The sequence below is a fragment of the Muntiacus reevesi genome, chromosome 16 (assembly GCF_963930625.1).
Source record: "Muntiacus reevesi chromosome 16, mMunRee1.1, whole genome shotgun sequence".
NCBI classification, from domain to species: Eukaryota; Metazoa; Chordata; class Mammalia; order Artiodactyla; family Cervidae; genus Muntiacus; species Muntiacus reevesi.
Window position 1 is genome coordinate 6,681,000 of NC_089264.1, and position 24,696 is coordinate 6,705,695.

At 37.0% G+C, this 24,696-nt stretch overlaps 1 protein-coding gene across 3 annotated transcripts in view; it reads right to left on the bottom strand.

The window, feature by feature from the left end:
• The window catches only part of MYOZ2 (myozenin 2), a 39,719-nt gene extending 25,583 nt beyond the window's left edge, over positions 1-14,136 (bottom strand). The window contains exons 1-2 of one of the 3 annotated variants that reach the window (XM_065907632.1): positions 13,976-14,136; positions 13,361-13,453 (exon numbers count right to left, since the gene is read on the bottom strand). In XM_065907632.1, coding sequence (XP_065763704.1) covers positions 13,361-13,436 — 76 coding nt within the window. In that variant the 5' untranslated portion in view covers positions 13,437-13,453; positions 13,976-14,136. Of the gene's footprint in view, positions 1-13,360; positions 13,454-13,975 lie in introns of those variants that run through there. The other 2 variants (XM_065907634.1, XM_065907633.1) reach the window with 2 other exon arrangements.
• Between the last annotated feature and the right edge of the window lie 10,560 nt (positions 14,137-24,696).

Genomic DNA, 24,696 nt, shown 5'->3' on the forward strand with positions numbered 1-24,696 from the left:
TCATGCTAATTATAACAAAACATCCAAGACTGGTGACTTATAAACAGCAGAAATATATTTCTTATAGATCTGGAGGCTGTAAGTGTGAGATATGGGTTCTGGCATAGTTGGTTCAGTTGAAGTCGTTCTTCTGAGTTGCAGACTGCCTACTTCTCACTTTGTTTTCATGCAGTGGAAGAGACATGGTAGCTCTCTTGGGCTTCTTTTATAAAGATGTTAATATCATTCATGAAGACCCCACTCTCATGGCCTAATCACCTCCCAAAGGCCTCATCTCCCAATACCATCAGGTGCATTAGGATTTCAATATATGAATTCTAGGGGGACACAAATATTCAGACCATAGCAAATAACTAAATGAAGTTCTTTAAACAAGATGGAAACAAAATAAGGAAGCTTTAAACATCAAGAACAAGAAAATATTACAGTAGGCAAAAATGTGGATAAATACAATGTTTTCCTTTCCCTCTTGAGTTTTCTAAATTATGTTTGCTTATAGAAGCAAAAATTATAAACCTCTCAAATATAGTTATAAATGTATGTAGAAAATAGGTAACAGTTATAAACAGTAGCAGTTATAAACAGGGAGAGGTAAATAGACATAAAGGTAGGTAGGTTTTCTGTACTTGACTTAAACTGATAAAATGACAACATCAGTAGACTTTGATAAATTAAACATATATAATGTAATAGAACAACTACTAAAAACTATACCTATATACTTGAAAAACTAGAGATAAATAAAAATTGAATTCTGAAAAATAGGCAAGAAACCCCATAGGAAACTAAGAAAAAGGAAACAAATGAAAAACAGACAACAAACAGAAAGCAAAAACTAAAATGATAGACTTAAGGTCTACTACATCAATAATTACATTAAATATAAATGCTAAAAATATACTAATTAGAGGACAGAGACTAGTGATTGGATTTAAAAACATGACCCAAATATTAATTATCTAGAAGAAACCCACTTCAAAAATAAGTACCTTGAGCAATATAGGCAAGTTGAAAGTAACAGGATAGAAAAAGATATCAAACAAACATTAATCAGTGGGAAGTAGAAGTGGTTGTATTAATATCAGATAAAGTGGACTTCAGAACAAAGGAAATAACCAGAGATGGAGAATGTTATATAATGATTAAAGTGTCAGTCCACCAAGAAGACCTAAAACTCCTAAATGTGTATTCATCAGAGAACAGAGCTGAAAATGGAGCAAAAATTAATAAAACTAAAAGGAGAAATAGATAAATCCACAGTTATAGTTGGAGACTTCAACATACCTTTCTCAACAAACAGAAAATGAGCAAGGACATAAAAGAAGTCAACGACACCATCACCCAGTAGGATGTAAATGTTTGTAAAATACTCTACTGAACAGCAAAAGTTACACATTCTTTCCAGGTGCACATAGAGTATACTCCAAGATAGACCATTTCCTGCACCATAAAATAAGCTTCGACAAATTCAAAAGAGTGAAAATTATACCCAGTATGATCTTTGATCAAAATGGAATCACACTACAAATCAGTAACAGAAAGATTACAAGAAAATCTCCAAATATTTGGAAACAACAATAACAACAAAATACTTCTAAACAATCTGTGGGTCAAAGAAGTCTCAAAGGAAATAAAAAATTCATTGAACTAAGTGAAATTGAAAATAGAGCATATCAGCAATACTGAGCGTTTATCCTAGTGAAATGAAAGTTTTATATTCACACAAAAACCTATACACAAATGTTCACAGCTTTATTCTTAATATAAAAAAAGAATCAGATGTACTTTAATGAGTGATGGTTAAAAGGGGCTTCCCAAGTAAAGAATCCTCCTACAATGCAAGAGATGTGGATTCAATCTCTGGGTTGGAAAGAGTCCCTGGAAAAGCAAATGGCAACCCATTCCAGTATTCTTGCTGGGAAATCCCATAGACAGAGGAACCTGGTGGGCTACAGTCTATAAGGTCTCAAGAGAATTGGATACAACTTAGCTACTAAACAACAACAAATGGTTAAAAACACTATGATCCATCCATAGCATGGTACTTAGCAATAAAAGCAAACAAACTGTTGAAACATACAGCTGGATCTACCTCCAGGGAACTACACTGAGTGAAAAAAGCTAACCCTCAAAGGTTGCATACTGTATGATTGCATTTTACAGCATCTTAAAATGACACACACACACACACAAAAAAAAAAATATATATATATATATAGGAGGTAGATTACTGATTGATGGGAGTCTCTGGACTGCATGAATGTCAATATTCTCATTGTGATATTGTACCATAGTTTTGAAGATTTTGATATTGGGGGAAACTGGGAAAGCATTCTGGGTTTGCTCTGTATTCTTACACACCTCTGTACTCAGTCACTCAGCTCAGTTGTGTCCAACTCTTTGTCACCTCATGGACTATAGCCTGTCAGGCTCCTGTGTCCATGGAATTCTCCAGGCAAGAATACTGGATTGGGTAGCCGTTCCTTTCTCCAGTGAATCTTCCTGATGCAGGGATCAAACTCTTGTCCCCTGCATTGGCAGGCAGATTCTTTACCACTGAGCCACCTGGGAAGCCTTTTCATTCTTACAGCTGCAGGTAAACTTTTATCTCAAAGTCAAAAGTTTAATTAAGAGCTATCAAGTCATGAAAAGACATGAAGGATCCTTAAATATATATTGCTAAGTGAAAGAAGCCAGTATGTAATGGCTTACTGTGTGACTTCAACTATATGACATTCTGGACAAAGACACAACTTTGTAAGAAAGGAAAAGAATCAGTCAGTGGTTGTCAACTGCCTGTGGGGAGGAGTGCAGATGAAGATGTTGAGCACAGAGGACTTCTAGGGCAGTGAGACTATTCTGTGTCATATTATAATGGCAGGTACATGACAGTGTGCATTCATGAAAACCCATTGAACAATATAACCCAGTGTGAACCCTGACGTACACTATGGACTTCAATTAATAATACTATATAAATATTGTTTCATCAATCATAGCTAGCATAATACACTTAAGATGTTAATAATAGGAGAGACTATATATTGGAAGAAGAAGGATATATAGGAACACTACTATAATTTCTGTTCAATTTTTCTGTAAACTGCTCCAAAAAATTAAGTCTATCCTAATTAACATGTTCAATTTAAAATTTTCTCATAGCACTTCCTAATGAATGCAGAATTGCATTGTCTGCTAGGATGAAAAAAAAATTCTGTGCTTTACAGTCCCTGGGGATGGCAGAAGTAACTTACAGAAGAGGAATGAAGGCCAACAGCAGAGTGAATGAGACTATTTTATAGTTTCCTGGGGCTTGTTTGCCAGCTCTGCTGAGTTATACAAGAAATATTCACTTCTTTTTATTTGCAAGTGTTTGGAGTTTCTGTTACTGTGTGCTTGCAACAGGGAAGGAGGAACTGGGTTATTTTTCGGTGTGTCTATATCCGTCAGTATTCTAGAAAGTGTGACAGGAGTGAACTGTTTCAGCTTTTTGATTCCAGAATCAAAATAAATTCCCTTTAGATCACAAGTGATAGAAAAGCCACAGTATTGCTTATAGTAATTTGGTACAATATTAGGGCTTCCCTAATGTCATATGGTCCCATCACTTCATGGGAAATAGATGGGGAAACAGTGTCAGACTTTATTTTTTTGAGCTACAAAATCATTGCAGATGGTGATTGCAGCCATGAAATTTATGACCAACCTATATAAGCATATTAAAAAGCAGAGACATTACTTTACCAACAAAGGTCTGTCTAGTCAAGGCTATGGTTTTTCCAGAGGTCATGTATGGATGTGAGAGTTGGACTGTGAAGAAAGCTGAGCACTGAAGAATTGATGCTTTTGAACTGTGGTGTTGGAGAAGACTCTTGAGAGTCCCTTGGACTCAAGGAGATCCAACCAGTCCATCCTAAAGGAGATCAGTCCTGGGTGTTCATTGGAAGGACTGATGCTGAAGCTGAAACTCCAGTACTTTGGCCACCTCATGCGAAGAGTTGACTCATTTGAAAAGACCCTGATGCTGAGAGGGATTGGGGGCAGGAGGAGAAGGGGACGACAGAGGATGAGATGGCTGGATGGCATCACCAACTCAATGGACATGAGTTTGAGTAAACTCCGGGAGTTAGTGATGGACAGGGAGGCCTGGCGCGCTATGATTCATGGGGTCGCAGAGTCGGACACGACTGAGAGACTGAACTGAACTGAACTGAATAGCTCAGTTGATTCTCTGCCTGCAATGCAGGAGACCCTGGTTCAATTCCTGGGTCCGGAAGATCCCCTGGAGAAGGGATAGGCTTATTCTTGGGCTTCCCTTGTGGCTCAGCTGGTAAAGAATCTGCCTGCAATGCGGGAGACCTGGGTTCGATCCTGGTTTGAGAAGAACTGGAGAAGGGAAAGGCTACCCACTCCAGTATTCTGGCCTAGTGAATTCCATGGGCTGTATAGTCCATGGGGGCAAAGAGTTTGGACACAACAGAGCTACTTTCACTTTACTTCACAATACTAGGGGCTGGAGGGGAAATCGCCTTTAAATGCTTCTTGAAAGAATTCAGTTAGCAATGCATGACAGAGAAGATAAAAAGAATTACAGAAAATTGAAATCCATAGATTTTTGTCAATTAACCTTATAGGAATACACATTCTGTTTAACAATTATGTATTACAAGTAATGTTTTTAAACAAATTTAGATTTTTCCTGAAAAACCTTTCAACTGGGACATTGTCAGGAACTAAAAAATTCCCCAAACTGGGCAACCACTAGAAAATGCAAAGATGACAGCCTTTATAGTACAGTATGTCCTGTCTATGTGAAAGAGTTCTGTTCAAAGAGTGCATTCATAAAGTCCAACAAAGTTAGCTTGGGTACCCAACTAACACAATCAGCCGTATAGCACCAGACTGTAATAATTTCACACAAATAATACAAAGAGTGCATTCATAAAGTCCAACAAAGTTAGCATAGGTACCCAACTAACACAAGCAGCCATATAGCACCAGACTGTAATAATTTCACACAAATAATACATAAAGACACTCACCAAAAAACATTTATAATTACCAAAAAACAATACAGTACCTTGAAAAGTACAGTAGGTCAGTACAAGAGCTGGCATACAGGCATCTTTGAAAGCTTGCAGCCTGACAGTTCATATGTAGAGGACTTAACTATAATGGAATCTTTCTCCTTACAATTAATGCTATAAAGTTTTTCCATAAGGAAACCAAAACAAGGATGCAGCTTTTCTCTTTCTTCTCTTTTCTATTACCAGTTTGAGTCATTATAAACAGTTAAATGAAAATAAAGAGTCTAGAAAAAGGAAATAGCATATTATTTTCTAAAAGTTCTAAATTTCAAGCTATGGCATAAGTGTAATTTGGGGACTCCAAGACAAGGATTCGAGAAAACTTTTCTCTCATTTTCCTCTTCCTAATGACTGCCAATATTAGCTGATTCCACCAATGTTTCTGAAATAACCACATGACCTAAGTGAATCCTATCCCTGTGGCCCCTTAGAGTTACAATAGTCCTCTGAGGTATGTTTGAGAGGAATTACTACTTTTGTGATTGATACAGGAACATGTGTGTGACGACCTAGGCCAATGAGAGAAAATACCAGGACTTTTCTTTGTGTACACTGTGCCAAAGATACTTTCTTTTCCTGCTGCATATAAGCATGTATGCATATTGTCCCGCAAACTGTTGATATGTACTTGATAAAATGATAGAGTCAGACATGAGGTGAAACTTACCCCAAGGAAATCAGAGCCGAGGTAGAGAAAGAAACTGGTCCTTAATAGCATACTTGAACTGCCAGATGAAGATTTATTGAATCACCTCTGAACTTTTCAGTTATATTAGGTAGTAAATTCCCTTTATTTTTCAATCTAGTTGGTTTCTGATTTTCTGCTATTTTCAACTAAAAAAGCATGCTAACTGATATGGTCATTCTCTTCAGATCTTTATCTCACTGATAAAAGTCCAAAAATTTTATTAAGATTGGGATCACAAGAAAGAGTAAAGACGCTTAGCCAAGAAGCCCATCAGTAGGAGTCTTGAAGAAGAAAGGGAAAAAAGAGTAGAGGTATAAACTATACCTCTGGCCAGACTTGTTTGGACTCATAAGAAACATTCACTCCTTTTTAGCAGAACACAATAATCATCACTCAAGCTGCTGCAGGAATAGATGTATAGCAAGAGCCATGAGGAACTTACCTACCCTCAATAATCAGCTGGTGCAATCCATTTTTACAGTAAATTTATACCACAAGAGAGAAATAAGGGACAAAAAGGAAAGAGAAGAAGAAGGCACACATAATTGACCAACTCTCAACTCTTTTCTTATTCTTCATACTTACTTTTACTTTCTTTAAATGTAAATTTTCTCTTTTACTCTATAAGTAACACTCAAGGACTTCATTGGCTTTGAGTGACCACCTGAAGGTACTGTGGATCTCTGAGATGAGACAACTTTGTGAGAAGTCTACTGGTGTCTGAAGCAGGCTTGTCCTGGCTCACAAGAGTCAGTCAATAAATTTCCAGAAATTCTGTGAGCTAGTAGTTAAAGTCAGTGAATATAGCCACTATTAAAATTAAATTATATAAACTTAATAATTAGATAAGTTGTATTTTTAAAAAGCAATAAATACTCAGAAATATCACTTTCTAAATACTTCTTTTTGCTATTATCAATGCTTTTGATGTTTTCATATATCTATTATATCTGTGCAGTAGAAATATTTTAGTACGGTATTACTACACATCTCTTCCCAACTCTGCATTCAGTTTCTCCTTGATGGAAGCTCAAACTTGTTCATAGCAAGAGAATTTTGCAAACTCTATAAACCGAGGCATTCCCCACCTAAAAAACCAGTTAAATATTCACTAGCATACTAATAGACATAGGAACATTTAAAGTCAACATGTTTTGCATAAACAAACAATAAAAGACATAAACCAAATTTTCCAAGGGTTTTTTCCCCTTCCTTTCCAGTAGTTGAGTTTATGATGTAACTAGAGCTCGAGTTCCAGACCATCTGTGAGTTGGGACAACTAACGTATGAACACTCATTTATTTAAACTTTCAGAGTGAAGAATTCTCTCAACTGAGCAGATAGAATCCAAGTTCAGCTGTTCCCTGCTCTTTATTGCAAACCTCTGTGCAGAGTCTTAACAGTGTGTTTTATCTGGATGCCTGATAAATGATATAACTTATTCAGGGTTCATATCCTTGCCCTGATGGATTAGAAGGTTGTCTTTGTGGCATTAGATCATCTATTGAAAATAATATTGCTAGACATACTTTCCTGTTGATGTCATTCATAGTGATCCAGAATTTTCCATTTATTCTTTAAAGATCTTATAGGACTTAATCCATTATAGCTTGCTACTATTTTAAGGAAATCAGTGGTTACTTTGAAATAAATATCCAATTATAAAAAATGTTAAAATACACCTTTAGGGTCTTGACCATAAGAAAATTAATTTCCACAAAAAACTCCACATTTTTCAATCTACTAGAGATATCAAATAATTGTAACTAATATTCTTTATCAGATACATTTTTCTAGTTAGATTAAGATTCAAAATCTTACATTAAAAAGTTCAAAATTTTGATTTTTGAGTGTGCTTTCCTTCCACTTTAGCCACATTACTATAAGTACTGGAAACCAAGTGAAAAAATGCATTTTGGTGGGAGAGTATCAGTGGTCTTTGAAAATGTGATCAATTTCTTTTTTCAAACCTTTCTTCAATATGTAGTCTTATGAGCAGACCCTGGATCTAAATTCTTCCAAAAGGAAACATTCTTTTTTTCATATTTACTTCATAGGTTTGAGACTTAGTCAGCAAGGATTTATGGATGCACAGGTAGTTCTGTGTGTTTATTTTGAAAATTTGACCCTGCCAATGTTATATATTTAGGTAGATCAGTGAGTCCAATTCACAGTTTATAAAGATACTCAAATAACTGTAGTAAGACAAAAATCTTTTAAAACTGTCTCCCTATGATTCACTAGCAGCTGCAATTCTGGTAGAATGGGCAAAGCCACAGAAGGGGAGATAATTGAAACTGGTTTACTTGAGAGTGGTGCTATCAATTTACTTAAAAGCCTGATTGAAACCAAGAGATCTCTGCATTTACACAGGACTCTTTGGCCTGCTTACAGTTAACCTATGTGCATTGAATAATAATCCATAAACATACATCATTGCATAATGAAATATGCATATACACATGTTATATAAAAAAGTTAATAGTCCAGATTTATTTTAATTTTGAATAGTGCTTTAAAAGTCTACATTTGATTAAAAGTTTACTAGTAAAAAAAAAAAGTTTACTAGTAATTTCTAATAGTTTTCTTTACATGAAAAAAGTTGATTTTGAAACTCATCTGGGATTCTGTATTTTCCTACTTCATATCTCTTTGCCTTGATTTGAGTTCTAAACTATAAAGTTTTCAAAACTTTACTGTTCTGAAAGCACAGATACATAGAGTAACATAATAACCATTTCCATAGCTGAAAAACTCAAGGATTATTTTCTGCAACTTTAAAACTCATATTGAATGACCTAAATCTCAGAGATTTTTGTTTTTCCAAGGATTAAAACTAAGTAAGAAACTAGTTTATAGCAGCTATCATCTTCTTCAATGTCTCTTTTTATCATCTTCTACCTAATAGTTACAAATGTCCTTGCATTTACCATATTTTAAAGTTTGAAATGAATATATTTTAAAACACACAATAAAATGGATACTAATATGGTAAAAAAAATTTTTACTGTTAAAAGTATTGCCACTTATAAACTGTGTAAATCTATAAACATTTAAAAAATGAGATTACCAATGTATTGAACTATGCAAATTGAATTACACAAGCCAGTAATTCAACCAGAACTGTTTGTAGGATATACATCTGGAGTATGTTAGAATGAAAAAAACAATAAAGAAATTAGGATGATGAAATTATGGCAAGAATTAAACATTATCATTTCAGCTTTGGTATAAACTGGAATTTAGCCTGGTTTTCTGCTGCTACTTTTCTGGAGGGCCTTATTAGAGGTTTAGAAATCTAGGGCAGGTTTAGAAATATTCACAATTTTACAACATATTACTGCACACTGATTTTCAAAATAAAGCATGATTTTTCTCAGGGCTATAAGAATGCTAATGTGAAATTTTAAACCAAAGGAAACTCTCAAACTTGTACATTGAAGCATTAGGTTAAGTTCTTTTTCTCCCCCAGACTTTTTACATTTGATCTATGATATTTAAGGCCTTCCTTGTGTCCTCCTTTTTATACGGATAACTTGATCAATTACAGTTTAAGATATGCTTGTATAGGAAAAGTAAAAGGGGTCCTCACATAATCTTTCATCTGAAAGTTAAGACATCATGATTATGCTTTTCAAAGCATCCCTGCAATTTGTGTCAATATTATCATTGCCTTTGCTATTGATGGGGAAACTCAAATACACATAGCTCAATACATTAGAGTCATGAAATTTTAGAAGTAGGTGTCTCAACAAAGCCAACCTCTTCAATTTCAAGTGAGGAATTAGATGTCTGGTCTGGAACCAGGGCTCGTGGTACCATGTGAACAACAGCACTCCATTTAGAACCTGGCTTCCTGTTTTCAGACCACAGACTAACCTCTTTTCCTGAAATCACAAGAAAAATCTGCTCAGTCTTCTGTGTACTGTTACTGTTCCCCAGTCATGAGGGAAAAAAACAAAAAACATACCAAAAAAGCCCTCACAAAACCCAGGTGAGAAAACTGTAGGGTGGCTGAAACAGTAGTCTTTCTATTTCTGAAAGTGTATTTGTGCTTGAAACCAGGGGCCAGCATACTCCCAGTTCTCATGTGATTTTAATTCCTATTCCTTCCTCCACCCCATTTCTGACAGATGCCAGTTGTTCGAGTGTGCCTCTCCCCCTTCCATTCTCATTCCCCCTTCTCTTTCTCTATCCGCTTACTACTTCCTATTCATTTATCCCACCCCCTACCCTTCCTGGGTCTCAAATGAGTTCCTGAGAGAGAAACGTGATCACCACTGGAGAATGGGTACAGCTTCAGGAGTAAATAGCACAGGACTAGTGGGCATTACCCACCGTTATAAGCCATCTTTTCTCACCTCTATAACTAATTCATGCACCGATAATGGCAAAATATTTTTGTGTTTTTGTCTTTTAGAATAGCACTTGTTAGATGGTAACAGCATGGTTCTGATATTTCTGTTTAATGCTTATAGGTTTTGCATCACAGCCTTAGCACTGAACAGTTACTACCATCAGCTCTAACACTTCTGATGCTGACGCTGATGACCATGATGATGATCGTCATGATGTGATGATGAGGATGGTCTGCAAGGGATATTTTCTATTAGTTACTATTGAGAGTGTAGTATATGTGCTTCTTGTATATAATTTGGCACCAAATCATTATGGCTCCTGGAGAAGGCAATGGCACCCCACTCCAGTACTCTTGCCTGGAAAATCCCATGGACGGAGCAGCTTGGTAGGCTGCAGTCCATGGGGTCACTACAAGTCGGACACGACTGAGTGACTTCATTTTCACTTTTCACTTTCATGCATTGGAGAAGGAAATGACAACCCCACTCCAGTGTTCTTACCTGGAGAATCCCAGGAACAGGGGAGCCTGGTGGGCTGCCATCTCTGGGGTCATGCAGAGTCGGACACGACTGAAGAGACTTAGCAGCATTATAGCTCCATAATGAATGAACAGTTTGGGGTTTGTTAGAGGCAGGGAACCATCTACATTTTTACTCAGGCAATCCAGTTCAATGTATCCTAGTCTGTATGGATAGGATTTTTCAGTAATTCTTTGAGGTTATTTCTCCTTCAGATTAAGTGAGTGCTGTGATGAAGAACTCTTCTTTTGATTATTGTATTTTTCTATTGACGGATCTCAAGGCTCGCTAGCTATAGTCTCTCTCCCCACAACAAGAACTGGACTGAACTTCTAGTTCAGGTTTAGAAAGCAACTCATTTAGCCACCTCATTGTCACATTTCATTCTCCTCCTGGCTATATGTTTTTGAAAAGTAATATAAAAATAAATGAATTATAATACTGCAAAAAAAAACCACACAAGACTCTTGATGCACAAGGGGAGAAGGGAATGGAAGAAGAATGTAGACTGGGAGAAGAATTTCTCTGATCTTTTTTATAAAAGACAAGTCAGTCTAAATTTTACTTATTTAGTCTTAGAATTAAGATCAAGACTATTGTGTGCTTCATCATACATTGTTCAGGTTTTTACTGGTATGAAGTGTTTGCAAATTTGGAGAATTGTTCCCAAAAAGTTTTCTATGAAGTCCATGTCTCATTTCTGCCTCCTTAGGAAAAATGATAGCCCTCTAATCCCACAACTCTAAAGAATATAACATATACAAATAGTAAAGTTCCATATAATATGTCAGAGGAAATAAAAGAGGGAGATTATTTAAGTTACTTCCTAAAGTACTACAGCTATTTTAGTTGAGATAAGTTAAGAAAGAGTCTGCAATTATCCGTGTGTTATCTGTAGTACTTGACCTCCAAACTAAGGCAGAGCATGTGACTCTACTTAAGGGACTGGAAATCTACCCGTGATTTGGGAGGGAGGCTTTAGCAGACTTTACATGGCCAGGACCTGTTGGTGGTGAGATAGTAGTTTTGAGAATTTTTTTATCCCTTGAGATATAATTGTATTTTTTCTTTATATTTCATTTTAAAAGTTATGTTACAAAAAAAGAAAAAGATACTCTTTATAGGTCTATATCAGTAATAGAGTAGAATTCAACACATGATTTAAACTGGGAATAAATTAAAATGATGGATCAATTTATGATTATGACATAATTAGAAAATGATGATTTATCCCAAGCCTAGTTTGAAGGTAAGTAAGTTTAGTCACAAACTCAAATGATTATCTGATTTTTGCCTTACTGATCAGAGAATCTGTTAAAACAATTTCAAGTAAACTACATGAAGCAGGAGATACAAATAAGCATACAAAATGAAAGGAAGCATGAATTTTGGAATCTTACATTGGTACAAATTTAGTTCTGGGGTCTGATTCAGAATTATCTTCTCTTTATTTCAAGCTAACTCAAAATGATAGCAAAGCACAGGACTAAGTTGAATACAGTATGGTGATTTTATATTACAGAAAATGAAAACAAAACTTAATAACAGAACCTTAAATAAGACTACATTATGGTGGAAGCATCTAACAGAATCTTTGATTGGTTCTATTCAGCTCGCATTATGGAAAGTGAAGTATGAAAATGCTACACTTTGTACACCTGAAACTAACAACAGCATTGTAAATCAACTATACTCCAATACAAGTTTAAAAAAGAGAGAGAGAGAAGAAAATGCTACCCTTATGCCTGGTCCCAGCTGCCTTCACCACATCTCATTTCCCTAGGTTTCAGTATTGTTCAGGTAAAAGGTCACATTCCTTGTCAATAGAAGTGAAGTAAGAAGATGCCCTGAAAACTCCACAAATACATTCTGGAATGGCTCAAATCAGCCCTTAAAGGAATCTAGATATTCTACTTATTTGCTTTTAAAATTGACACTATCCTTTGCTCAATTTCTTTTATAACAGTCAAATTTGAATTTCCTTTACAACAATCAAAATGTAATATATAAAGTACTAGTTTCTAGAACTTTTGCTAGAACTTAAAGAAGAGAGTGACATATCATCTTGCATCTTACATTAAAATTTTTTTTGAGTTGTATGTTTTGAGACTATAGGAAATCTATATTTTCCTAGAAATTATAAATAGATTTCCACACAAAATGTTTTGGTAAATCAGTTACTAAATATGAAGACTTATTTCAGTGTTAAAGAAGTTCACAATTAATACGAATTCTAATTTAACAACATTTTTCTCCCTAAAGGGATAGTAGAACAGATTTTGAATAATTTATGTAATTTATGGTAAAAGAAATCAATATATATCTGGTGGAATGGACAACAAACACAAGATTTCATGAGACCTGTCTGAAAAAAAAACAGAAAAAGAAAAAAATAAATGATCTGAGAGTGGTGATACTAACTTATAATGTGAAGTGTGAAAGGCAAGCCAAGCAGAATGTACATCAGCTGTCAGATTGCTTCATTCCTTTAGAACAGTTGTTCATCTGAAAATAGCTTTCAAATGAGAAAGGATGACTACAAAAGGATTAGTTACCATAGGCTTTTCCACACCCCCTAGAGCTCCAGGTTTGTTATGACAGAATAGCAAGAATTTAAAGAAAGTAAACTATAGGATATTAAATAATATCAGGAAGGGTCTACATTAGTGCTGAGCTGTGTTAATGCTATGAAGGATTGTCATTGATACCATTTCCATGGATTTCCTTCATGATGGCTGATGCTTGCTGTTTCCTCTGCTTCACCATGGTATTATGTGATAGCATGATTTTTTTTTTGTTCCCTGTTAAAAATAAAGGAACATTATTGAGGCAATGTGAAGAACTCATTTGGAGTATTTTATAATCATCCTTTTGAAGGAGAGCATCTTTGTTCTTTATTATTGCTTTCTATTGGAAGGCTCTGATACCATTCCTTGTTTGGTGACAGAGTATGCTGTTCATTGACAGGCAATGTCACAGTGAACAGAGGCTGATTCTCAGAGTTTCAGGCCATCTTATCTATATACTAGTACAATCATTATTGGGCAATGAGAAACAATGAAAGAGCTGGCTTCTTTTCCCCTTCCTCTCTCACTTTCACAGTTTATTTTAACCTGTCATTGCTTCCTTACTGGCCTTCAGTTCCAGCAAACTGTAAGAATGAAGACAGGACACCAGATTAAATCAGAACTCTTTGGTGGCAGCATTTTAATATTGGCATCAACAGCTGTCCTTTAAAGCAAAAAAAGCCCATTAATGAGTCACAGCTCTGAACTTCCTTGGACAATTGACTAATACAACGTTTTAGGAAACAATATACTCACCTTTCTTTTCAGGAAGGATGAATCCCAATTTGTGGAGGAAAGACTGGAGATGGACTATGGATGGCACTTGGGCCCGATGGTTTTTATCCTTGAGCCTGGGACGGCATGGTCCCTAGTTCTGACTCAAACTGGAGACTGAGCCTTTCTGAAGAGACTGGCATCCAGCTGACATCAACTGACTATATATAGCACCAAATACTTCAGCTACTCATATCTTCCTGGCGAAAGGGAGGAACCAAGAAAGATTAGGTTCTCTCCATTGTGTTTCTATCTTGTGAGATGGTTGAATGAACATAAAGTTTCTATGGAGCACCTTCTGTTTGAAGAACTAGTAGCCAAAAGAGATTTTTTTTTTTAAACTTTTGAAGACATAACTATTACATTTCATCTTAATCGAGGTGGCAAAAAATACGTCCTTGAATTAGAACAGAATGATGGATTATTAACAAAGTGAAAGCACTGACAATAATGTCTAAGGAGTTTCAAGAAGAAAGAAAGCAATATGGGGCAGAGCTATCCCTTAAATAATGCCATCCCTTAAGCAAGAGTGAGAACCTATGCTAACTTCAGAAAAATGGGTGATATTTGGGTGAAGTGGAGAAGCTTTTTGTAATGGGCATTAAAGGTTAAGCCTCGAATCTATCTGAGTAAAAGTTTAGACTCATAGCTGAATCATGAGTCTTCCTGAAGAGACCCTATAGAGAACAATGCCTGCAAAGTTGCCTGATCTCTTCAAGGTCTGGAGTCAAGTATTCCTGTTTGAGAATCAGGATAAGAAGTTGAGAAGGTAGGCCATCTTGGCCACCTTGCTGATCTTTGAACACAAAAGCATGTTCCTGCTGTATCCTTTTTCTTTTACTATGTCCCACTCCCTGGAATACTCTCATCCTGCTAACACTTGGCTTACTCATGCATTCAGAACTCATCCTAACTGTTGATTCCTCAAGGTCCTTCCTCAGTCACCGTTTAATCACCCTCAGTCTGAAATACTACACAGTGCCACACTCTAGTCCCTTACTCTGCTCTATCTTTAAAATATTTTTGTATTAGTTTAGATTAAATTCTAATGTGTGTGACAGAAAACCCTAAAAACAGAAATTTCAAAAAGATGGAAATGTGTTTTTCTCACACGTGAACTTTTCCCAGAGATAAAAAATCTAGGGTTAATGTGATTGACAATTATCAGGGACTCAGTCACCTCTAACTTTTTGCTCCCTTGTCCCTAAAATGAAGACCCTTGGGCCTAAATTACTGCTTCAGCTCTGGTCAGCATGCTCTTATTTCAGTCAATGGGAAAAATAAAAAGGAATGATATCCTTCAAACATAGCCTGATATGACTCAGATCTCTTTTGTTTACCTCCCTTTGTCAGGACTTAGTCACATAACCATACACAACTCAAGAGAGATTGAGAAATGTGAATTTTATTCTGGGTGGCCATGGACCCAGTTAAATTCAGAGTTTAACTTACTGACAAAGACGATAATGATAATTGGGTGACAACTCTCCGTTTTTGCCACAAGGACATATCCACATTATTTTATCTCTGTCAATCCATCTACCTATCATCCTTCCATCAATCTGTCTGTATCTGGTATCTCTTTTCCCTATTAAAATATGAACTTCATAAGGACTTAGGTTTTAAATCTTCAGCAGCAAGAATTGTGTCTAATATATTGGTGGACATTCAATATTCATTAAATGAATGAATAAATGAGTGGTTTGGAGATTAATTGTAGAATGCATTTAAGGTTTGTCATGAGTTTGGAATTCTTGTTATGTCAAACACTTGGGGAAATAGAATTGTAATAAACAAACAGTCACTTGATTATAAGATGATGGTGGCTACTCAAGGGAGAGGTTTATTTTGTGTGAGGCTGAAATAGGTGGCTGATCATAGGCTCGACAGTTCAAGGTAGTAAATGGCAAGTTTAAGTTAACCTATTGCAATTGCTTCTAAGTAAATGTTTGCATTGAAGTTATTAATTAAATACCACTGAGAAACAGTTAATCAAGTCATTGAATTTAAATTTCCTCTCAAGATCTCTCAACTGCTTGTATATTCCTGGCTTTAGCATTTACAGTGGTGTGACACTGAGAGTCAAGTCTCTCAAGGTGTTAGTTTTTTCATCTGTAAAATGGAGGTTACAGTATCTACCACATAGAACCGTGGGCATTTTGCATGTAACAATTTTAGAAATTCCTGATACTTAATTAAAGTTGAGAGTTAATTTTTCCTTTTACTATTTTATTCCTGCAATATGAAAGGATTTAAAATCTTAGAACAGTCAACTGCATTATTCAGTAAAAAAATAAAATATATTTAGAAAGATGGTTTTCCTACTTGGTCACCTTTATATGTTCCCAATTTTGTGTTATATACAGTTTAAAGGTTGAAATGGTGTCCTTAAAAGACAATAATTAGTATGTTGATTTTGGTTTCCAAAATGAAAAGAGTTTATTTTAAAAGATTTTAAAAGCTTTGAAGAATATAACTTAATTGTTTTTGTTTATTTCTCAGTGACACCTAAAATTGTTTTCCCTTTTATTTTAAACTCATTTATACATATCTCTGATAGTCTTCTGGTTTTTGAGTTATTATTTGTTCTGAAAAGAAGAAAGAATTAGTCACTAGTATTGTAGCTTTAAGATAGTTCTACTATCCGATTGCTTTATGACACAACAGCTAAATTTTAAAAAGACCTTTAATGGTTATTATTCTGCATTTTTAGATAGTCCTTTCTGAAAGCCAGTGCATTTGAATTTTAAATCAAGTCACAGTTAATATAATCCTGTTTCCTCTGGCTCTAGATTAAACTTCCCTCAAGTTTGTCATATTGCCATCTTTCTTTGTCTGCAGGCCCGGCGGCCTAGCCTCTGGACCCAGGACTGTCTCCCTCCCTGGGTCCCCCCCACTGCACCTGCCTCTACTGTACGCTGGGAAGGAGTCTCTCCTAACCCGGGACCCCAGCACTGCCCCGGCCCTGCTCAGCATCCCAACTTAAACAGAGTAGTCCTTTATTGTCCCCTCAAGGCCTAAGTATTTTGATCTAACTGGTGCTAAAGATAATGATAAAATCTTTTATTGTAGGCAAAATAATGGGATTCTAATGGTAAAATTTGGTGCCTTAGGAGGCTAGTTAAGGAAGTTCTTGACAGAGCTTTTCAACACCCCTATAACCAAATTCTTTCCATTTCTGGGCCTGCCACAGTTGCATTTCCAACTGTTTTAGCACTTGCCAAAAGACAAAGATTAAGTTAATCTTAAAAAATATAGTGAATTTTACTGCCTATATACCACCCAGCAAAAATCTACACCATGAGGACCCATGAAAGACAACCTTATTCAGACAGTGGTAAACATGAGCCCTTTTAGAGTGGTAAACAAGGCCTACATTGATCTTCCTCTGACTGAGCACTTTTTCTTTTTTTTTTAATTCTGTGTTTCTCCTTGTCCCGTTCTCGGTCTATGTCAGTGGCTATGGGCAGTTGGAGAGTAGGGCAGGATCCAGGGGAGGGGGAGGGGCCCAGGATGTGGGGCCTGACTGTCTGTTAGGTGGGCAGGCAGCACATTACCATCACTGAGGCTCAGTTCTGGATTAAAGCACACAGAACCCAAACAGGGCAGCCCCCAGGCTAGTGCTGAACGGCCTGTCTAACGGGGTGACCAGTTCTTTACCAGCCCTCAGGGTCTCGGACAGGGTGGGAGGAAAGAATCTATTTGAAAGGATAAAAAAAATGTGTAAAAATTCACAACTGATGAGGCTGTCTTTGGTTTCTGCAAAAATCCCTGTGAAGTGAAGTGAAGTGAAAGTCTCTCAGTCATGTCTGGCTCTTCGCAACCCCATGGTCTATACAGTCCATGGTGTTCTCAGGCCAGAATACTGGAGTGGGTAGCCTTTCCCTTCTCCAGGGGGTCTTCCCGACCCAGGAATTGAACTGGGGTCTCCTGCACTTCAGGCGGATTCTTTACCAACTGAGCTGTCAGGGAAGCCAAAATCGGACACTTAGAGTTTGTTTACTCCTGCCACTTGAGAGAGAGAGAAAAAATGTCTGACACTTGTAGCCTATTTCCTCCATTTGGAGACCCCTAGCCTTCCTATCTGTTATCCTCTCATCCCCTCCTTTTCTTTTAGGAGAATTATGTTGCCTAGGGAAAGGGACGTCATCCCTAAATTGGTGAGGCAACATAGTCTCCTAACCCTCATATTGAGGGTCTCTGATCCAGGGGCCCCAAGTAGTAGTTGGAGGAAGCTGCCGCAGTGGCAGGAGTTTGAGCACCCATTTGTAACTTAAAAGCCTTCATGCAGCTGGAAACAAATCCAGTCACACTGTTACAGATGTAGGAGGCAAACAGCAAAAACAGAACAATTAGCAAAGTTAACAGTCACATTATGTCCACAGTAGAAGTACAAAGTGTTGCACAAGTCCATTTAAGGACTGTTAGATATCATCAGATTAAGAAGAGGCATCACATATGATTGTTGTTGTCAAAGGTATTCACAGATTTGGAGAAAGTCCTTTCCTTGAAGTACAGATGCCAACCATGGGAAGTGTTCCATTGATGGAGAGGGGAGCACTCCACAGGCCCAGCAGTTATACTGATTATGGAATGCAGCATATGAGTGGTCTATACAGTCCATAGAATTCCTCTTTCCCTTCTCCAAGGGATCTTCACAACCCAGGGATTGAACCCAGGTCTCCCACATTGCAGGCGGATTCTTCACCAGCTGAGCCACCAGGGAAGCCCAAGAATACTGGAGTGGGTAGCCTATCCCTTCTCCAGCGGATCTTCCACATCCAGAAATCGAACTGGAGTCTCCTGCACTGCGGGTGGATTTTATACCAGTTGAGCTACCAGGGAAGCCCAAGTTGCTGAGTCATGTCTGACTCTTTGCGACCCCATAGACTATACAGTCCAGGGAATTCTCCAGGCCAGAATTCTGGAGTGGATAGCCTTTCCCTTCTCCAGGGGATCTTCCCAACCCAGGGGCTGAACCCAAGTCTCCCATATTGCAGGCAGATTCTTTACCAGCTGAGCCACCAGGGAAGCCCAAAAGCCCTGTGCATTCTCCTTAATAGCTAATTGGCTTGCCATGCCTTCCATGGCTTCTATTTCCCTATAATGAATAAGATCCAGTTTATAATTGATCTCCCTACTGGCCCAAAGCAAGGGCAGAATAGTTATAACCAAAGCTGTGGTGATTATCCTACTAGCTAAAATGAGATATTGTAAGACAAATAGAGGTCTAAGGGCACCAACTAATAGTAAAAGGAACTGTTACAACTTCTTTTTTAGTTAATATTTACTAGGTATTTCTTTTGTTTTGCAGATGAGGAAACTGAGGTTCTGAGAGATTAAGTAAAGTCCCACATGTATCATACTTATAAATTACAAAGATGAAATTAAAAGCTGTTTCTCACTTAAAGCCTTTTGTGTTTTCACTATATTGTGGAGAAATCTCCAACTTCCTGTCTCTGAATATCTCCGTACTGATACCTTCATGGTAAAAATAAAAAAGTAGAGTTAAGAATTGTCAAAATAATCATTTCAATGTGCTCTTTATTGATTCCTTTTGGAATTTAGTATCCCAATACTAGGTTTATCTTGGCTGAGGTACTTTTTGCTTATTAACATTTATGGCTCTTTCCCAACTCATGTTTTTCTGGTTAGCAGACTTCTAGAGTTCCTCATGGTGTCTATCCTCAGGGTGCTTTCCTTTCCTTCAGCTGTGCAAATACTAATGTTATTAAAATGCTGAACATAAACAATGGAAACGTGCCATTTGCTACGCAGACCTCTCCTTCCTTTCCTGGCCAGTGTACCACACACGTCACTGCCAAAGTAAGGATCAAATCCAATTCTATCAAAACACTCCATTTACAGGCAAGCTCAAGTGTTCTACCTGTCTTGCTCTGCAGTTTTGTTGTTGTCTTACTGAAGCCGTAAGGTACACTGGGGAGAACCGGGTGGCAAACAGAGCTCAGTGGCCAAGCTGGGCGAGGACAGATGCTGACGTAACTGGGTTGGGAACGTGGAAAGAAAGAGAGTTTCATATACAGCAGTATTAAGAAAGAAGTTGCCAAACAAAACCGGCAAATCTTTTTTTTTTTTTTCCTTTGCTTGTATAATCCCAGCATTTATCTAGAACTTTGTCGTTTTTCCTTTCACAGTTGTAGCCAACCTGTATTTTTCCTATCATCTACAGAAGCATTTTCTTTGACAGTTTTCTCACCTGCAAGAATTTATCTCTGCGTTTATACACAAATTTAGTGTGACCTAATTAAATAAGAGTTAATTGAAGAAAACATGAAGTTTTTTAAAAGAATGTATAATCAAGGAATTTAGTGATAGAATCTGGACTTCACAGCCATGTATCACATGCTAGAGTCTCAGTAGCATGATTATAAAATAAGAATAATCACAGTATCAACATCATAAGGCTGTTGCATGACATAGTACTTGTCGCAATGTCTGGCTTATATTAAGTGTGTGATAAATGTTACCCATTATTATTATTATCAAAAAGTTTGACTTTAGCATAAACATGTAGAAGGATGACAGTCAAAATACATTAAGTCACCTTAAAAAATAGCAGCTTAATACTTATTTGCAGACTAGACACAGGGAGGTTAAATCACATTTTGAAGGTCACATAGATAGAAAAAGTAGAAAGAAAAGTTCCTTAACTGAGAAAGATATGAAGATGAATGAGCTGTGGGATTAATATACATAAATAAAGCATGTGTAGATCAGAAGAGGGAATAGAAAAGAACAGTGAAGGGTCTGGTGTACTTGATAAGTATAAGTATGTATATATGTCCTATGTGGGAGTGATTTACCAGCACATCAGAACCTAATGTCATTGAACAAAATCTGAATTGTATGAATAACTCTTCTTATTCTTATTCTATGCTCCCATGCAAACCTCCATTAATCTATTAGTTTCGCATGAGTTTGCTTGAATCCAAACCCATCTACTTTATCTCACATATTATGGCACATTTTAAGAGTTAAAAAACTGTCTAGTATTTGTTGAATGAGTGAGTAAATGAAAGGATGAATCAAAAAAAGTTAAAGAAATTGGAGAGAAAAAAAAAACAGGAGAGCAAAGTTCAAGAGAATAGAGAAATTTAAGGCACTGTCAAATTCTACACGGAGATTATAAAGGATGGCATATGAGAAAAGGTCACTGGATTTAGCAAAAAGTAGGTCATTGGCAAAATTTAGAGACACTTTTTAATGTGGTCATAACAGAACCCAAATAGAAAGGATTTAAGTCAAAAATGAGTGGATGGGAAGTGTAAACTGGAAATGGAAGCTCTTTAAAAGATCTGGCTGTGGACTAAAGAGGAGAGAGAGTTCAGTAGCTAATAGAAAAGCAGTTTGTGTGTGTGCTTGTGTGTTTTGAAAGAGAAAACTTGAACATGTTTGGAGATAAGTGAAACAAGTAGTGATGTGTAAACAATAAAAACTCTGATAATTTGATATTTGGGGTGGTTCACTTAATGATAGATATTAAGTCTAGGATGGTTGACCATTGGGGAGAAATCCTGGTAGGAGGGAAGAAGTATGTGCATGGAGGTTTGGCATCTGGGCCAAGTGGTACCCTCAGAAGGCCTTCTAACATGCCATCATTGGGGTAAGTTTTCCAGGGACCATGTGCTGAACAGGTCCAGACTTGCCAACTTCCCAATTTCATTTGTCTTAGTCTGTGCCCCATCACTTCTTTCAAATTACTTTTGAGATGAATGATCTCCTAGATGGCATATCCTAACCTATCTCCTGGCCTTCTTAACTGTATTCCAAGTTGCAACTAGAAACCTCGTTTTAGTGCTACACAAACATCTCAAAATTAACATGCCCCAAACTGCGCTTATCTTCCTCTTATATAATCTCCTTGTCCTAAATCTCAAACTCAGACAATATACTCATCACTCTGTACACAGTAGACCAAACCAGAAATCACCCAGAATCCTCTTTTCTTCCTTTTCCCTCTTATAATCTAATCAAGCTCTTAAGTCATGTTTAGGTTAGGGGAATGGAAGTCTACCTCCACCCCATCCCTCTTACCCAATGAAATAGAGGAGATAATAACCTGATTTTTGACTCCCAAGGCACAAATCTGATTAGGTTGAGTGGTGCTGTAGTCAAAATGTTTTGAGAGGATATACAACTTAAGTATTGTTTCATTCTTTGCTGTCTATTCCAAGCAAGCAACAGAAGTTGTAATCAACTCCAGTCCCAGGCTTCTTGTTCTCTCCTGTTTCCAATTTTATATGACTGACAAGACTGTATTAAAGGTTGGGGTTTGTAGGCTCTTGTCTGGGGGTGGGGTTGGTAGGCTCTTAGGCCTCTACTGATGTTCATTGTTTGAAACTTTAAAGTTTTACAAACAACAGTTTTTCCCTCTACCCATTGAGTTCCCTTACTTGGTGAGTCTCTACTGATTTTTCTATGGTCTCCTACAAACATCGCTACCTCCTTGAAACTTCCTCTGACCTTCCTAAACAGAGTTTATGTTTGCTCTTGGGTTACTTGCTTTTCTGGGCTTATGTTGTGTTATGTTGATATGTACAATACATCTATTATTATATTCATTCTCTTTGATCTAACAAAGATCAGGGAATTGAGTCACTTTGGAACTCTAGTACTTAAAATAGTGCTAGCATATGGTAAGCATGTGGTAAATATTTGTTGTGTGACATAGCATAATGATTGGTACACAGTAGGAAGGTAGTATGTATTAGTTCCTTTCACCACCATCAGCTGAACCATCCGTTCTCCATTCTTACCCCCTGATTCCGTGATATGCGGCGGTGGGTCAAGAAGTGGCATTGCTCAGGGGACCTTCGCTCCCTTACTTTGATTCAGAACTCTCGATGCCAAAATGGTGTGCAGGTCATACTAACGTGACTTCAGTACATCTCAAATAAACACATGCGACTCAAGTAAAAAATGCACCAGTGTTACCTTTTCTTCTTGAAAAGTTTTCTTTTCTCATTCCAGCAAACCTGATAATCCTGGTTTTCCTCCTCTCTTCCTTCCTAGTTTATTCATTCAACCAGCTATCATAATTATATGGTTTATCATAATTATATGGTTTATCATAATAAACCAGTTTATTTACTGACCAACTATCATATATTAGTTACTAGGTACTGAGTAGGAAATAAAAATTTTTTAATCCTCACCATCATGGAGCTTATTTTCTAGTGGGAGAAATAGGCATGGAGCAAGATGAACAAGTGAAATGCACTGTATATATTAGATAAGGGAAATGATAAAGTTGAGAAAGCAGACAGCATTGTTGGGAATAGGGATTGTGATTCTAGGTAGAACGACTGAGGAAGACCTCATTGAAAAGATAACATTCGGCTAAAGCTCTGAAGGAGATGGAGGAGGAAGCCAGAAGAATATATTAGGAGAAGAACATCCCAGCAAGAAGGAACAAGTACATAGGCCCTGAGGTGGTAACATGTCTAGTATATTTGAGAAAAGTACTGAGGCTAGTGTGACTAGAACAAAGTAAGGGAGAGAGAAGTTAGGAGATTGGTCAGGGATAATGTAAACCTCAACAGCCATCATAAGTACTTTAGTTTTCCTCTAGCATGGGAAGCTATTAGAGGGTCTTATCCAAACTTATGACTGCAGTTCTAATATGACCACTCTGATTGCTCTATGGAGAATAGTATATAGAGGAGCAAGGGAAGACCTCTCAGGAAAGCTGTTGCAATAATCTAGGCAAGAGATGGTGGTGACTTGGTCCAGGGTGGTGAGCAGTAGAGGTTGTGAGAAATGATCTGTTTCTGGATATATTTTGAAAGTGGAACCAACAGAATTTGCAGGTGAATTGGGTATAAGATATGAAAGGTAGAAATGACTCCCAACTTTGAGGACCTAAGCAATGGGAAGAATAGAGTTTCCATCCCCTGAGATTTGAAAGACTGAGAGGATTGGATTTGGAGGAGAATATCAAAAGCTCAAATTTGAAGGTGTTAGCTTTGAGATGTCTGTTAGACATCCTAGGGGAAAATCTGGGGTAGAAATGTGAATTTGAGAACTGTCAGTGCTTATATGATAGTTATTGTCATATAAATATGGCATATAATATATCAGTGCTTATATATTTAAAACCTTATGACTCCATTAGATCCTCTTTGTTGGTTCCTATTCAATAACCCAAGTTTTTAATGTTAAAATGATATAGGGCCCCATCTTCAAACCTCTTCTCTTTTTTGCTTATACTCACTCATTTCTTGTTCAAAATGAAGCAAGGCAAAGGTTAACAGAATTTTGCCAAGAGAACACAGTGTCATAGTGAACACCCTCTTACAACAGTACAAGAGACAAGTCTACACATGGACATCACCAGATGGTCAATGCAGAAATCAGATTGATTATATTCTTTACAGCCAAAGATGGAGAAGCTCTACACAGTCAGCAAAAATAGGACCACGAGCTGACTGTGGCTCAGATCATGAACTCCTTATTGCCAAATTCAGACGTAAATTGAAGAAAGTAGGGAAAACCACTAGACCATTAAGGTATGACCTAAATCAAATCCCTTACGAATATACAGTGGAAGTGAGAAATAGATTCAAGGAATTAGATATGATAGACAGAGTGCCTGAAGAACCATGGACAGAGGTTCCTAAGGTTGTATAGGAGGCAGTGATCCAAACCATTCACAAGAAAAAGAAATGCAAAAATTTTAAATT